The sequence below is a fragment of the Alligator sinensis genome, unplaced genomic scaffold (genome assembly GCF_000455745.1).
Source record: "Alligator sinensis unplaced genomic scaffold, ASM45574v1 scaffold37_1, whole genome shotgun sequence".
Classification (NCBI taxonomy): Eukaryota; Metazoa; Chordata; order Crocodylia; family Alligatoridae; genus Alligator; species Alligator sinensis.
This window is the reverse complement of record NW_005841955.1, coordinates 1,506,013-1,519,550: the sequence shown is the minus strand read 5'-3', so window position 1 is coordinate 1,519,550 and position 13,538 is coordinate 1,506,013. Positions and strand designations below refer to the sequence as shown.

Genomic DNA, 13,538 nt, shown 5'->3' with positions numbered 1-13,538 from the left:
GCCTCTGCAGCCCAGTAGGTGTGACCTAGTGCTGCAGGAAACAGCAGGGCTGCACAGGAATCTCCTTGTTTGTTGCAAGCTCCGTGCTGCCCTGGCAAGGTATCCCCTGCCTGCAGGGCAGCAGTGAGGGGTGCCACCCCTGTTGCTGCCACCCCTGCTGCTGTTCTCTGGAGCGCTGGGTCACACCAGCTGGGCTGTGGATGCCCCAGGGGAGGGCAGCAGGGCAGGAGCCCAAGCCCACAGTGGGCAGCCTGTGCCCACCCCTGCCCACCTCTCCCACAGATCTGGGAAGTACAGGTCCCCCTTGCCCCCAAGCAGGAGCACGCACAGTGGCGGGGAGTGACCACCCAAGCCCACAGCAGGCAGGGAGTGGGGTGGGGGCAGGGGGAGCCAGGCTCTGCTCTGTTGCAGTAGCAGCTGCTGCCTCCTGCAGGAGACTGTGGACCTGGGTCCCTGGCAGCTGGGGGCCCCCTCTGGCAGGGTTGAGGATGCAGGGGGATGTGTGTGGGGGGTGAGGGGCACCAGCTGGGCTGTTGAGAGTGGGAGGGGAAAGTGAGGAGCACAAGCAGGGCCAGGGGGCTCTAGTAGGGGGAGTGAGGGGCATGAGTGGGGCTGGGGGTAGGAGTGATGGGCTTTCATTAAATCATGGATTTGGGGGGGTTTATCAGAGAATTGGTGTGGTGGGATTGTTTGGGTTAATTTTTATCAGGGAAAACAAGGATCCCTGTTGATAACTGCTAAGCACAACAACCATCAGCAGCTAGACTTCTTAGCTACATGAACTTGTTGAGTAGGACTCTGGTTCTATGGAAGAAGAGTCCTTTTTGTACTGTAGTACACAAATCTATTGCTTTGGAAATTCTTTATACCTTTCTGCTCCTGTAACAGAGGATGATCATGTATTTACTGGTTTCAGGTAGAGAGCAGTTACTTTCTTCTCTTTTTAAGAAGAGCACCAGATTTTCCTTTCCCTGAGAGCGAAGACTAGCAGCAGTGGGATCTCAATTTCTAAATGCTGAAAGTTCTTTACCACTTGGAGGGAAGAAGAGAAGGGGAAAAACTGTTTTTGTACATTGTGGGGAGGTAGACCAAAAACATTTGAGAGTTTGGTAACTCCTGCTGGCTTACATGATTTTGCCTCTGCATCAAAAGTAAGGGGGAGGAGAAGAGAGGCTGTCTTTCAGGTACATTTTATTTCTCCCTTATAGTCACCTGCTACTCCATAACCTGTTACTCCTAGGTTCATTCTTCTCCCTGCCCAAACTTGTTAGCAAAGGTTGTTGTCTAGAGTACTGTGTTTACAGATCTACAGATTCTTACTTATGTTTATAAAACCAGGATGCTTCTTTATGGTTTTTGTGTCTAGGTAGAAACTTTTCCCAGTCATTTGCTATACTCTTGTTTTCATCCTGCTTGCCAGTGCTATTCACACAGTTAAAGGATTTTAGGGCATAGTAAGCTAATTTTACTCTGCCATATGATAGTACTGTTGGGAACAAGTACTGTCCTATGGCAGAGTAAATACGCAATTAACTACATGTGTAGATGGTAACTGCTGGCTGCAAATTACACCTGGTCAGCCCAGCCAGCCAGGGGAAAGAGCCTGCAGAGCTGGAGCCTGACCCTCATGGCCCAGCCAGCCCCTCTGCTGCCACCCAGAGCCCAGGGCTGACCCCATGCCTCCTGCCAGCCTGGAATTGCTCCATACCAGCTCTAACTGCTCCAGTCCCAGGCTGACACTAGGCTCGGGCTGTGAGTGGTAGCGGAGGGTGGCAGAGAGACTGCCTGGAGTATGAGAGTGCTGAAACTGTGGAGCCATGTGTGCTAAACATTCCCTTGCCCCGAGCTGCTGCCAGCCCAGGGCTGCAGCAGTTAGAGCAGGGATGGAGCAGCCCTGGGCTGGCAGCAGGCTCAGGAGTTCAGCCACATGGCTCTGCAGTTATGGCACTCTTGTGCCCCAGCCAGTCTCTCCTCTGCCACCCAGAGCCCAGGGCTGAACTCATGAGCCTCCTACCAGCCCAGGGCTCTAACTGGGCTGGTAGCAGGCTAACTGTGGGCTGTAACCCTGGCTCTAACTGCTGCAGTTCCAGGCACATGTGTAAATTATATGCCTGGGAGCTGTTTTCTCTGGAGCAAACTGCCCTCGAGTTTATTGCTTTGAGCTCATTGCTCATGTAGATGCACCTTAAGTCCACAGTCCAGGTTCTCAACCTAACTGTTCTAGGGAGAGGGGTGATCTTTTGATTGCTTACCTTAGATACTGTTCATCCTCTTCCTTTTCTGAGGTCCTGAAACTGGAAAAAAAAAATGAATGGAAAATCTCAAATGAATTCAGTGTCCAGAACCTAAGGTTTTTTCCTAGGAAAATACGCACCTTTGAGAATTATTTTAGGGGACCTAACAGACAAAGAAGTGTTATGTTCTACAGGAATATTTGCAGTTGTACCATGTCTAATTCTTAGAGTTATTAAACTTATTAGATCTCTCAGGCTAGGGACAAACATTCCAAAAGCTGGAGCTTGAATTGATTTAATCTTTGCAGGTTAGTCTAACCTGCAAAGATTGAACCAGTTTGCAAGTGGCTAGATGTTCCCTTTTCATTCTGGAAATGCAGGCGCATGCCTGCAGTGGCTCAAGCTAGAACCCCAGGGGCACTAGCTCCCTTTCCTTTCACAGGGAAGCTGAGCTGGGAGGGGGAGGGGATGCCGTGTGGCCAGGCCTCTGCAGGCCTAAGTAAGACTGAAGGGTTTAAACCCCCATCTCAGCCTGCAGGGTGGGGGAAGAAGGAGCCTGGTCTAACTCCTGTGGTAGGGGAGAGCTCTGCCCACCCCAGCAGCTCCCTTATTGCTAGAAACAATCCAGGCACACACCACGGCCTGGCCACGGAAAGGTACTCTTCCCCCTCTTCCCCCCGCCACCCCACGGGGTGTGGAGGGGGGCTCTGTGTAGTACTGGAGGGGGACTCCTCCCCCTCCTCCTTGCCCCCCACCACCACAGGGTAGAGAAGGGAGCTCTGTGTGGGGATGCCCAGCCCCAGAGGGGAACTTCTCCCCCTGCTCCTTTGCCCCCCAATGCCGTGGGGAGGCAGGGTTCTGTGCAGCACTGCCCCGCCCCGCCTGGGTTCAGGGAACAGCTGTCACTGAGCTACAGCTGCCAAGCATCACTGTGGACCCATGATCCCCTGCGATGCCTTGGGGCTGGTTTCTTTGGCTCAGCCCCTCTGTGTGGCTGCCTTGGCTGGGGCTCAATGGGGCCGGCCTGGGCCACAGGGGCCATCTCCGGTGGCCGCGACTCAGTGACAGCCGCTCCCTGTGTCCAGGCTGGCTCAGACCGGGCTGGGCAGCACTGCACAGAGCTTCCCCCTCCCCCCCTCATGGTGGGGGGCAAGGGGGGAAAGGAGGGGGGGAAGAGCCCTCCCAGCTGAACAGAACTCCCCTCCATGCCTCGTAGGTGGGGGAGGGAGGAGCAGGGGGAAGAGGACCCTTTTGGGGCTGGGCAGACCTAGACAGAGCCCCCCACACTCTGTGGGGTGGGGCAGGGAGTGTAGGGGCCACTCTGCACCAACTACAGTGTCCCCCGCCCCCCGTGGGAGTGGAGGGGGAATTAATTCCCTCCCTGCCTCCTTAGCCTTACTGGGGCTGTCTCAGAATGACTGCAGTCCCTGCTGGTGGAACAGGGAAGGGAGGAGGGAATAAACCCCCTCCTGGGCACTCTGTCAAGAGGCTGCTGCCCCTCCCCTTGCTGCTCCAGTGATGGGATGTGGCCAGACTCCATCCTAGCATGGCCCTGTTAAGGTGCAGGGGGCAGGAAAAGGACTAATTCCTCCCTCTGTCCCTTTAGCCCCACAGCCAGGGTCTGCCAGTCCTGGCTGCCCCCTCTGCCACTCCCCAGCAGACAGACGCCCGGCTACAGTTGGTGGGGAAAGGAGGGAAGAATCAACTCCTTCTCTTCCCATTTTTCCTTAACAGTGCCATGCTGGCCAGTGTCTCGCCATGTCCCCACCCCTGCTCAGGCTAGAGAGCAGAGGGGTGGGGCCAGCCCTCCTCTCTGGAGCAGAGAGCTCAGCCCAGCCCAGAGAGCATGCTGGGATGCTGGAGGACTCTGGTTTAACTTAAACAAGGAAAGGGTCTGGGAAGGGTCTGGGACAGAAGTTGCATAAATCAGTTTGACCCAGATCAGTTAAGTCTGATACTACATTCAACCAGGTTCATCTTAAACTAGTTTCGGCCATGTTGAAACTGGTTTATGTGAACTTAATTTATGGTCTGTTACAAGTTTAAACTAGTGTCTAATCACTTAAACCAGTGTATGTGTAACTTCTGTCCCTTGCCTCAGTCTCTCAGTACTTGCTCTTACAAGGTGCAGACTTGCTTTTGCCAATACCTATATTTAACCTGTCCTTGATACCCCATTTTTTCAAATCACCATTTCCTGAATGGCAAACATTTTAAGTTCTTAAAGGTTTATTTGAAAGCAAGAACAAAAGCTGCCATGCTTTTTGAATTGATGCAACAGCTGCTGCTATTCCCAAGATACCATTTTCCTGAGAGTAAACTGCAAAAAAAAAAAAAAAAAAAAGTGCTGTGTGATCTTAACTCCAGTTAAAACATCAGTGAAGACTAAGCAGTTCTGATTCTGAGTTGGGTTAACAACTCACATTAAAAAGCTTTAAGATACTGTAGGGTTGAATTTATGCTATTATTCTTCATTATTGCCATTTCAACTCATATTAACAAATTAAATTAGCCAACCAGTGAAAATTCTAGTCTGAACACGGGATTTATTTCTGAAGGTCTCAAATCTTACACAAAAGCAGTCATTTTAAAATCTCCTTTTCTTCGGGAAAGACTAATTGGAAATGGAAGGCTAGAAGCAGCTTGAAATTGAGCATTACCACCATTATACTAATGAATGAACAGATGCTTTGGATTTAGAATTGTTGGCATACAGGTAATGGAACAAGTCAGGAACTGATTTAGCTAAAGAAATAAATAGCTCTGGAAACACTACTTTGTCTTTGGAAAGCCATGGCAATGAGGGGTGTGTGAACTCTTGAAGCACCAAATTACTAGTTAACTAGTTAAGTATTATTTTGTGTATAAAAACTGTATTGATTTGTATTTTAGATCATGGACTCAGGTTGTCGTCTGACCCTGCCACAACTGTCTTTAGCTGAGTAGATCAGCCAGAAGAGATTGAGATACTAACATGTTTATAACACTAACTAAATCATATGATAAACAGGGACTACAAAGCCCACAGCTAATGTAGAAATGGAAGCTGTGACTTTATGCTGAGCTCTGCTATGCATAAGTATAAAGCTGTTAGTATAATCAAATAGAGGGGTTTTTATAGATCTAAAAAAACCCTAGAAAAGCCCTCTGTTACATTATACTACCAACCTTATACTTATGTGTAATGGAGCCCAGCATAAAGTCACAGCTTCTATTTCTCCTTTAGTTGTGGGCTTTCCAGTCCCTGTTTATCATATGATTGAGAGAGAGTGAGTGTGCATGTGTCAGATAAGCGTTTTTATGATATACTTTGTAACTTTTGTTTATTCAAAAAATCTCTGTTTTTACATTTCTGAGTAAAATAAAGTCAAAGTTGAAACTGAATCTAGAAGAGGTAACAGAACACCTTCAGAATACCTGTTCTCTGATGTCTTATTTTTGATGGATGTTAGAAATGTGGGAAATGCATTCTTCTTCTTTGTTCTAATATGATATAAATATGTCCCTGTTTGCTTGCTTGTTCAGTGTTGGTTTTGCTCACTCCTCCTTTCCCTCTACTTGTCACATGTATGCGTTCAGTAAGGGTTGGATATACAGGGTTGGCTTTAGGGTTTTCTGGAAGATTAAGATGACTGATCTAATTTATTTCCCCACAAGTCAATTGACTTCATATAAACAGACAAGGAAGGTGCTGAAACTGCTTCTTTTTCTGCAGTATAAGAGGGCAGTCAGCAATCTAGCTGGTGCTTCTGCCTAATTAGCAGTGTTGGGTTTCTTTTATATTTTTGGTTTTAGCTACCTTTAGAATTGATTGTTTCACAGCTCATTTACTTCGGTTTACTGCTATGTGATAACTCAGTTACTGTTTCCAGTTCCAGAAGATGAAATGAAATATGAAAATAACTAAAATGTGTAGGTAACTTGGGATTTGAAATGGGTGTGAACTTGGCATTTGAAAAGTATAGCGACATCTTGTGTTGGCATAGTGCCAGGCACTAAGTTAAGGAACCCGTAGTATACTTTTCATGTTTAGAATTATTTTTTGTTCAACTTTTTTTTAATTATTATTTAGCAAAATATGATTATCAAACTCCAGTTTCTTGCCATAAAAAAAAAAAAATCAAATATAGCATCAGCAGTTTAAACAAGTTATGGTAATTGGCTCTTTCATTCGCAATATTTACTTTGTATTTTCATCTGCTTAAGAATGTTAAAAAAAGAAATAAAACTATAAAAAGATTTGTTAGGGGATTATTTGCATATGTATGTACACATACAGCAAAACGACTTTGTGCTGTGTCTGATCTTGTATACTGTATTGTATATACTGTAGTATTTATTACTATTAATATTAGAGATAATGAGATGTCAAATGAGATGCTAAGTAATATGACTGTAACCCTTTACAGGAATTTTTTCCTTTTAAAGTTCTGATGTGTGGTAAATCTTATTTTGACCTTGTGGCTTTTGTTGGTAAAAATTATACACTGCATACTTTACGTTTCTTATAAATGTCTTACTTTTCATCTTGTCACTTATAGAAACATTACCTGACATGAAAATAAATTAAATCATAATTTTGCAACTCCTTTCACAAATCATATACCTTAATTGCTCTCAACTTTTTCCTTTTGCATAATCCTACCACCTTCAAAAACTATAAAGTGAGAAGGATTGGTATAGTGGTTTGGTATGTTTGGAAGGACTAGATTATGTTGAAAGGGTAGATAAATGTTGTTGATTTAAAGATAATATAGCAGTAGCTCCCAACTGGGGTGCTGTGAGAGCCTCTGAAGGATGCCGAGGTGCTGTCTCTGTGGGCAGATGGAATCAGCCTACACAGCTCTGTTCCCAGGAGTGGCATTCAGAGCTGAATCAGACCTGCATTATAAATGTAATGTAGGCAGAAGCACTTGGTGCTGCTGCTGCAGCTTCCTGGTCTGGCTCCACATATGTCTCCTGGTAGCAGACGCATGTAGTTGGTGTTGTCTGGCCATGATGCACAGTAGCTTAGAGATAAAGTAGGTAAACAGAGACTTTGCCGTAGTGGTTCTCAACCAGGGTGCCACCAAATTCAGAAAAGTTATGGAGGGGTGTCTTGAGTCTAAAAAGGTTGAGAACCACTGCCATACAACAATAAAATATTTGAAACCCTGACAAATGTTAGTCACAAACCAATTTCAGGTACTTTTTGAAGACGACATAAAAATTCAAGGGGTGTAATAATTTAATGCCTTGAGAGATGTCACCCTAAAAGAGAAGAATTCATCTCATCCCAAGTCTACATATAAACTACACAAAACGTGAATGATGTAAATTGCTGGTATAGTCTAAGGTCAAGAAATGTTGAAGTTAGAATAGCATATTGTGGCTGCATCTACATGAGTGGCGGACTTCGCAGTTACCAGCATTGCAGTACCACACTGCATGGGGGTTTTTTCCGACGCTACTGCATGGTAGCAACAAGCTGCTACACAGTAGCATCACATCTTGGTTAGTGCCTGGTAGTACTACTGCATGGTAGCAACAAGTTACGGCACAGTACCTCATTGCTACTGTGGTGCAACGTCTGTAGACTGATGTTTACTTTTTCATGAGACCAAGAGTTTTTAGACCGAAGTTTAGGTTCAGAAGTTTGTAGAAAATTGCAGTGAACAGAACCTATAAAGCATCAGCTATCCATGCCTTATAACTGATTAGAAATTAATGGAAAGTAAGCATCAGTCAGGTTTTTACTTGGCACCAAAATGGGGAAGTTTCATATGTCATTTGCAGGCCTTCAGGAGACTGCAGAGTTGTTAAATTATGTGAGAGATGCATACACGCCATATGTATGAGTTAATTGGTCTGTATTTAAAATACATATATAATTTAAATACAGACCAAGTATAGTTTTCGTTACCTCCAAATCAAAATATTTTTAACAAGAAAACAGGAATTGTTGTTATGCCATATTTGGCACCAAATTGCGTCAGGGAAGTAGTAGAATGTCTTTCTAATTGGGAAAACATTTTGGGCACTGCATCTGTTATCAAAAATGGGTCCAGTTGTAAACTTTTTTTTTAGTGAGGAAGGAAAAAGAGGGATATCCAGGATGGGTCTGGAAGATTTCATCCTTAAAGGAAAGATGCTTAAGTTTTAGCAACAGGAAAACAGGGATTTAAATTGGAAACATTTGGATGACTTTTGTAATAGCTGCATTTAGCATGTTGACAGCTGCCTGCAGGTTATTCATTTGAACCTGCTTAGAATATTAGATTGAAAAAATATTTTAATGCATGTGCGATATATAACAAGAAAAGCTATTGACTTTCTTTGTTTATGTACAGACTTTTCTAAAATAGTTATGTATTATCAAAAAACCTAAAATATAAATGTCAAAATGCACTTACAAATTCTGTCAAGAATACGACTATATTAAATATCTTTTCCAGAAAAGAATACCCTCCTCAGCTTCATAAAATAGAAACTGACCTCATAAGATCACCTCAGTCTCGACCAATGGGTAAGATTTCATTTATTTTAAACCAGAAAACTTTTGATTTTTTTGTCTTGCTACTGTGGTTTGCTTCAGGGAAGCGGGGGTGTGCTCACTCAATGCATGGTATGCTTATAGTGATTTTCAATATGGATCATAATTTTTAAAAGGTGAGTTGAAGTGACATTAAGAAAAGGTAGCTGAAGTGTTTTGAAATGGTACTTTCATATGTACATGTCATATGTCAAAATGTGAACGCATTTATACGTAAGCCACTCACAAATCACATTAATATCTTTACAAGTTATAGGTGATTATCATCATGGAACTGAAACTAATAACCTCATACCACTCGTGTATAGTTGTAAAGCATCCGTTTTAACTTCACAGATCAGAAAACTGAGACAGATTAAATGATTTGTCAAAATTCACATAGAAAATCTGTAAGGAAATTTAAGATTAGATTCCTGATCTCATTCGTGTTCTAGTTTCTTAATTACAAGACCTTTGCTTGATGCCATTTTGTGGATCACAAGGTTGATAGCACTTCAAGGGTGACATTTATTTGGGACACAGTAGAGAATGGTACGCATGAAAATTATATAATGACTAAAATATAATAATCTTAATATCCAAAGGTGGGTGCACATTTTTTGTCAAGACCTGAGAACTAGAGGAAATTACTGTTATATCATGGCTGGAGGGAAGATGAATGTGCTGGAGGGAATGAGTCATTGGAAGTATTGAGTTTTCTTGATAGGAATCCACATGTGGTTGGGGGAAACTCTAAGGTCAGCTGTTTAACTTATTCATTCTTCTGGATATCTCATTTAATGCTGGCATTAACTGAACTTTGTAGCATAAATTTCAAGCAGGAATATAACCTTAAAAAGAATCACAGAAAAGTTGGGAAAGTCAGTACATACTTCTGTTATTTATGAATACTATATTAACATAGCTTTTCCTTTTTTATTATTTTAGGTAATTTAACTTTTAAAAGAAAGTTCCAACATCAAATGCTTTTTAAAATTCAACATAAAATGTTAATGAATGGTTATTAGAGTAAATTGAACACTTTTTTTTATTAAATAACTGTTTTCACAATGTTATGCAAAGCATTTTTAAAATGAAGAGCTTCTGAACACACTGTAAATCTGGGCTTATCCCCTAGCGGACTTTCCACTACTAAAGATTTGATTTTTGGTGGAGTGAAGTTGACGCAGTATTTTAAAGATCTAGGTTGCCTGCTAGGAAGTAGCGTTAAAATGCAGATCCAATTCATGCAATGGGATCTAGAAATAGTGACGGGCATTTTTAAAACCAGAATTATTAACATTATTTCTCTTTGTGCATTTTTATTATTTAGCAGATTTGGTACATATTTCTCAGCATAGGTAAAACCTAATTGTTTGTTATGCCTGTGGCTTACAGTGTTCTTTAATTTTACTTCATAAGCCAGGTATGTCTGAAATAACCTTTTATAAATTTATCATGCTCTTCCGTTGCAAGACGGTGTGTTTTTGGTTTTGTGTGTATACATGCATGCATGTGTGTATACATGTCTGCATGCATATATATATATATATATTCTGTTTTTATTTTTAGGAAGTCTTATGGAGAGCACAGAAGAGTCTGGATCAGAATCAGAATCTGAAATTAAGAGGAAGGTACAACAGAAACGTTCCTGCAGTTCATATCACTCTGATTTGCCCCTCTCTTCTGCTACAAAAAAATGTTTAACCCACTTAGAGGTGGGTTAGATATAAAATTTCTGTGAGGTTTTATTTAGCTTCAGAAACTAGTATTCTTAGTTGCTCAATTTGGGGCTTTTAGAACTGCAAATTATTGGGCATGTATTCTTAATATAACAGAAATTTTTCAGTGTCCAACTTTATGGCTGGTTGGAGCTTTTTAATATGTAATATGTACTTTGCACATGTAGCTGGTCTCAAGGTAATTGTTCAGTTAACCAGTTAATTGTGCGATACCTGTGACATGTAGAGGGGGCCTGAGGGTTTGACAGCAAACTAGGTATAAGCTTTTTTGTAGGTATCCATTCATATTATTTTACTGATAATTAATTAGGATTGTGCCTTGTAGTAAAACTGCCACACAATTTTTCTTTGAAGCTATGAAAAAAAGAAAAATTGTAGTAAAGGTTAGGATGATTTATTGGAGGTGCACCGATACATTGGTCAATATCGTGTTGGCACTGATGAAAGGAAAATTGACATTATCTGCATTTAGCTTTTTTTGGCTGATGTGGCGATAATGTTGCTGATAAATGCCGCATGCAGGTGCAGTCGCACAGCCCACCAGTTTGGAGAGAAGCATCTGGCTGTTAAGTCTACTTGGGGTGGAGGGGTGATCAAGGCCCCTGTGGTGAAGGAGGGAGTGGGGCTGGAGCTGGGCTTGGGATGGAGCTGTGAGTGGCTCCTTCTGGGGGGAGAGCAGAGGGTGGCTCCCACCACTGCATGGACCCTGGGGAGTCATGGGGGCATGTGCCCCACAGATCTGTGCATGGGGTAAAGGTGGGCTGGGGCCAGGGGGTGGTGCTGGACTCTTTCTGGCAGGGGGCGGGGGTGGTCTGGGGCTGTGCTCAGGGTGGGCAGTGGTGGCAGTTTCTGGGAGGGGGAACTACCATCCTGTAGCCCCCTCTCCCAGTGCCACTGCTGCCCGCACTGAGCATGTACCTGACCCAGCTCCCTCCACATGCCCCCCCACTGGGAAGAGTCCGGCACTGTTCCCCACTGCAACCCACAGTGTTAGCCCTCCATCGCCCCGTGTACAGATCCAGTGGGGCATGTGTCCCCCATGGCTCTCCAGGGTGCATGCACCATTCTCCCCCTCCCCGTACCCCCTGGACAAGCCATTCATGGCTCCGCCTACACCCTCCCTCGCTGCAGGGGCCTATATCATCTTCCCTCCCCTCCCCCCGCAACAAACTTACTAGCCGGACACTGCACTCCAAGCTGCCAGGCTGCGTATCAGCAATCAGATCAGTGTTTGTTGCCCGATATGGCTTGTTAATAATCAGCCATCAGTATTGGCCCAAAAAATCTATATTGGTTCACCCCTACGATTTATATTTATATTCTAGTTTTCCTTTTAAAGTGGAAAATTGGACAGTTCTGAAAAATAATTTTTCTCTTTACTTATTTTATAGAAACATTAATTAAGATGTATTTTAATGACTCGTTTTATGATATTTTTTCATTTATCAATTAAAAGAATGCATTAGAGGTTACATAGTTTGCATGTACATGTTAGGATTTCCATGGTATAATATTTAGTAATTATTTATTTTAAAGTTGTTAAGCTGTTTATGTGAAGCTATTCTTTTTTATTTTATAAGATAGTTGAAACCTTTTATTAATTCTTAAATAAAGGAAATTTGTTCTCTTTTAAAAATATAGTGTCAAATGGCTAGGGGGTGTGTGTGTGTTAATGAGCATAAAGATAAAAAGTGAACTCTTGCTCTCATTAGACAAGGTTAAACTTCTGATTTTCAGTGGGATTCAAATTTCTGTGTGTGTGTGTGTGTGTGGCATTGGTGCTATGATCATTGTAATGTGGACTATGTGACTGGTTTTGGGAAGTGTTTGGCATGCATTTGGGTTTACAGTTCTCATAGACTGAAATACCAAGTAAATCTATGCAGATTGTTTCATGCAAGTTTTATACAGCCTTTAATACCATCTTGTGTACTATACATGCAGGAGGAGTTGCAGCAAAAGTATTTTAGAAAATGTATATAAAAATAGGAACTCTGCTTGTAAAGTCCATGTGCCTTATTTTCATAGAGTTCTGTTGTACAACGGGACTTGGGAAAAGCCTCTAAAATACTGTATAATAATTTTATCATAACTAAGTCTTTAAATCACTGGTTTCTCAAATGGTGTCTGTATTGGAAACAAATATAGGATCACTTTGAAAAGCAAGGGATTTTTTCCTTTCCAAATGTGTCTAAAGACTGGATTTTGTATGCTGAGCTTCCATGAAATCCGGTATTAAATCTCTTGGGTTTTTCTGTTTCTAATGAATCGAATAAACTGCTGGGTGAGGACTGTGTGGTGTTTGTTTCAATAGGCTTTCTGCAGGTAGGATGTTTTTAGGAGGAAGGGTTTTAAGTATTCTCCTCTGCCATCCCCCTCCAACTGCATGCATGCATGCATGCACGCACACAGGCACAGTAGATGAAACACCTCAAGGACTTGGGATAATAGCATAAATGTTGGAGGAATTGGATTAGTAAGCAGAAAGTGGATCTAGAAATAGGATACATTGTAGTTCAGATCCAAGGCTGTACTGTTCTGATTATAAGCCTATGTTTTCCCTTCCCAAGAACGATCGAAATTGTTCAATTTCCATACAAATTGTGCTAAACTTTATATGTGAGATCAACTTGAAATTTAGCCCCTTCCAGTTTTGACCTTTCATTTCTTTGTATGCAATAAAATATCAAGCCAAAAACTTTTTTTTGGTGCAGTTTTTATTTTTAGTGTTTTTAGGGCATTAAGCCCTTATGGTTCTTTGTTATTTGATTCTCTAGTGGGACTGTATAAGGTCAGTAGACGGGCAAAGTTTTTATCCATAGTCATTGGCTTCTGTTTATGGCAAAAACCTAATTTTCTTAAAATTTAACCTGAAACCGTAGGGTTGACTTATACGCTGGATTGGCTTACAGTTGGAACAATACAATATATTGTAGGGATTTGCAACGTTTTAAAAATGTACTTTGTGCTGTGCAGGGTATAAAACATGTGTGAAAACTAAAACAAAAACTAATTTATTTACTAGCAATTTTTCTTCAGAAAGGTTAATTT

At 42.4% G+C, this 13,538-nt stretch overlaps 1 protein-coding gene across 11 annotated transcripts in view; it reads left to right on the top strand.

The window, feature by feature from the left end:
• SENP6 (SUMO specific peptidase 6) overlaps positions 1-13,538 on the top strand; it is a 114,750-nt gene that overhangs the window by 43,157 nt on the left and 58,055 nt on the right. For 8 of the 11 annotated variants that reach the window (XR_003093259.1, XM_025200093.1, XM_025200092.1 and 5 more), the window contains 2 exons: positions 8,669-8,739; positions 10,318-10,463. Coding sequence is in view for 10 of the 11 variants with exons in the window: in XM_025200093.1 (XP_025055878.1) it covers positions 8,669-8,739; positions 10,318-10,463 (217 nt within the window). In the remaining variant the exon portion in view is untranslated. Of the gene's footprint in view, positions 1-8,668; positions 8,740-9,378; positions 9,504-10,317; positions 10,464-13,538 lie in introns of those variants that run through there. The other 3 variants (XM_025200090.1, XM_025200094.1, XM_025200096.1) reach the window with 3 other exon arrangements.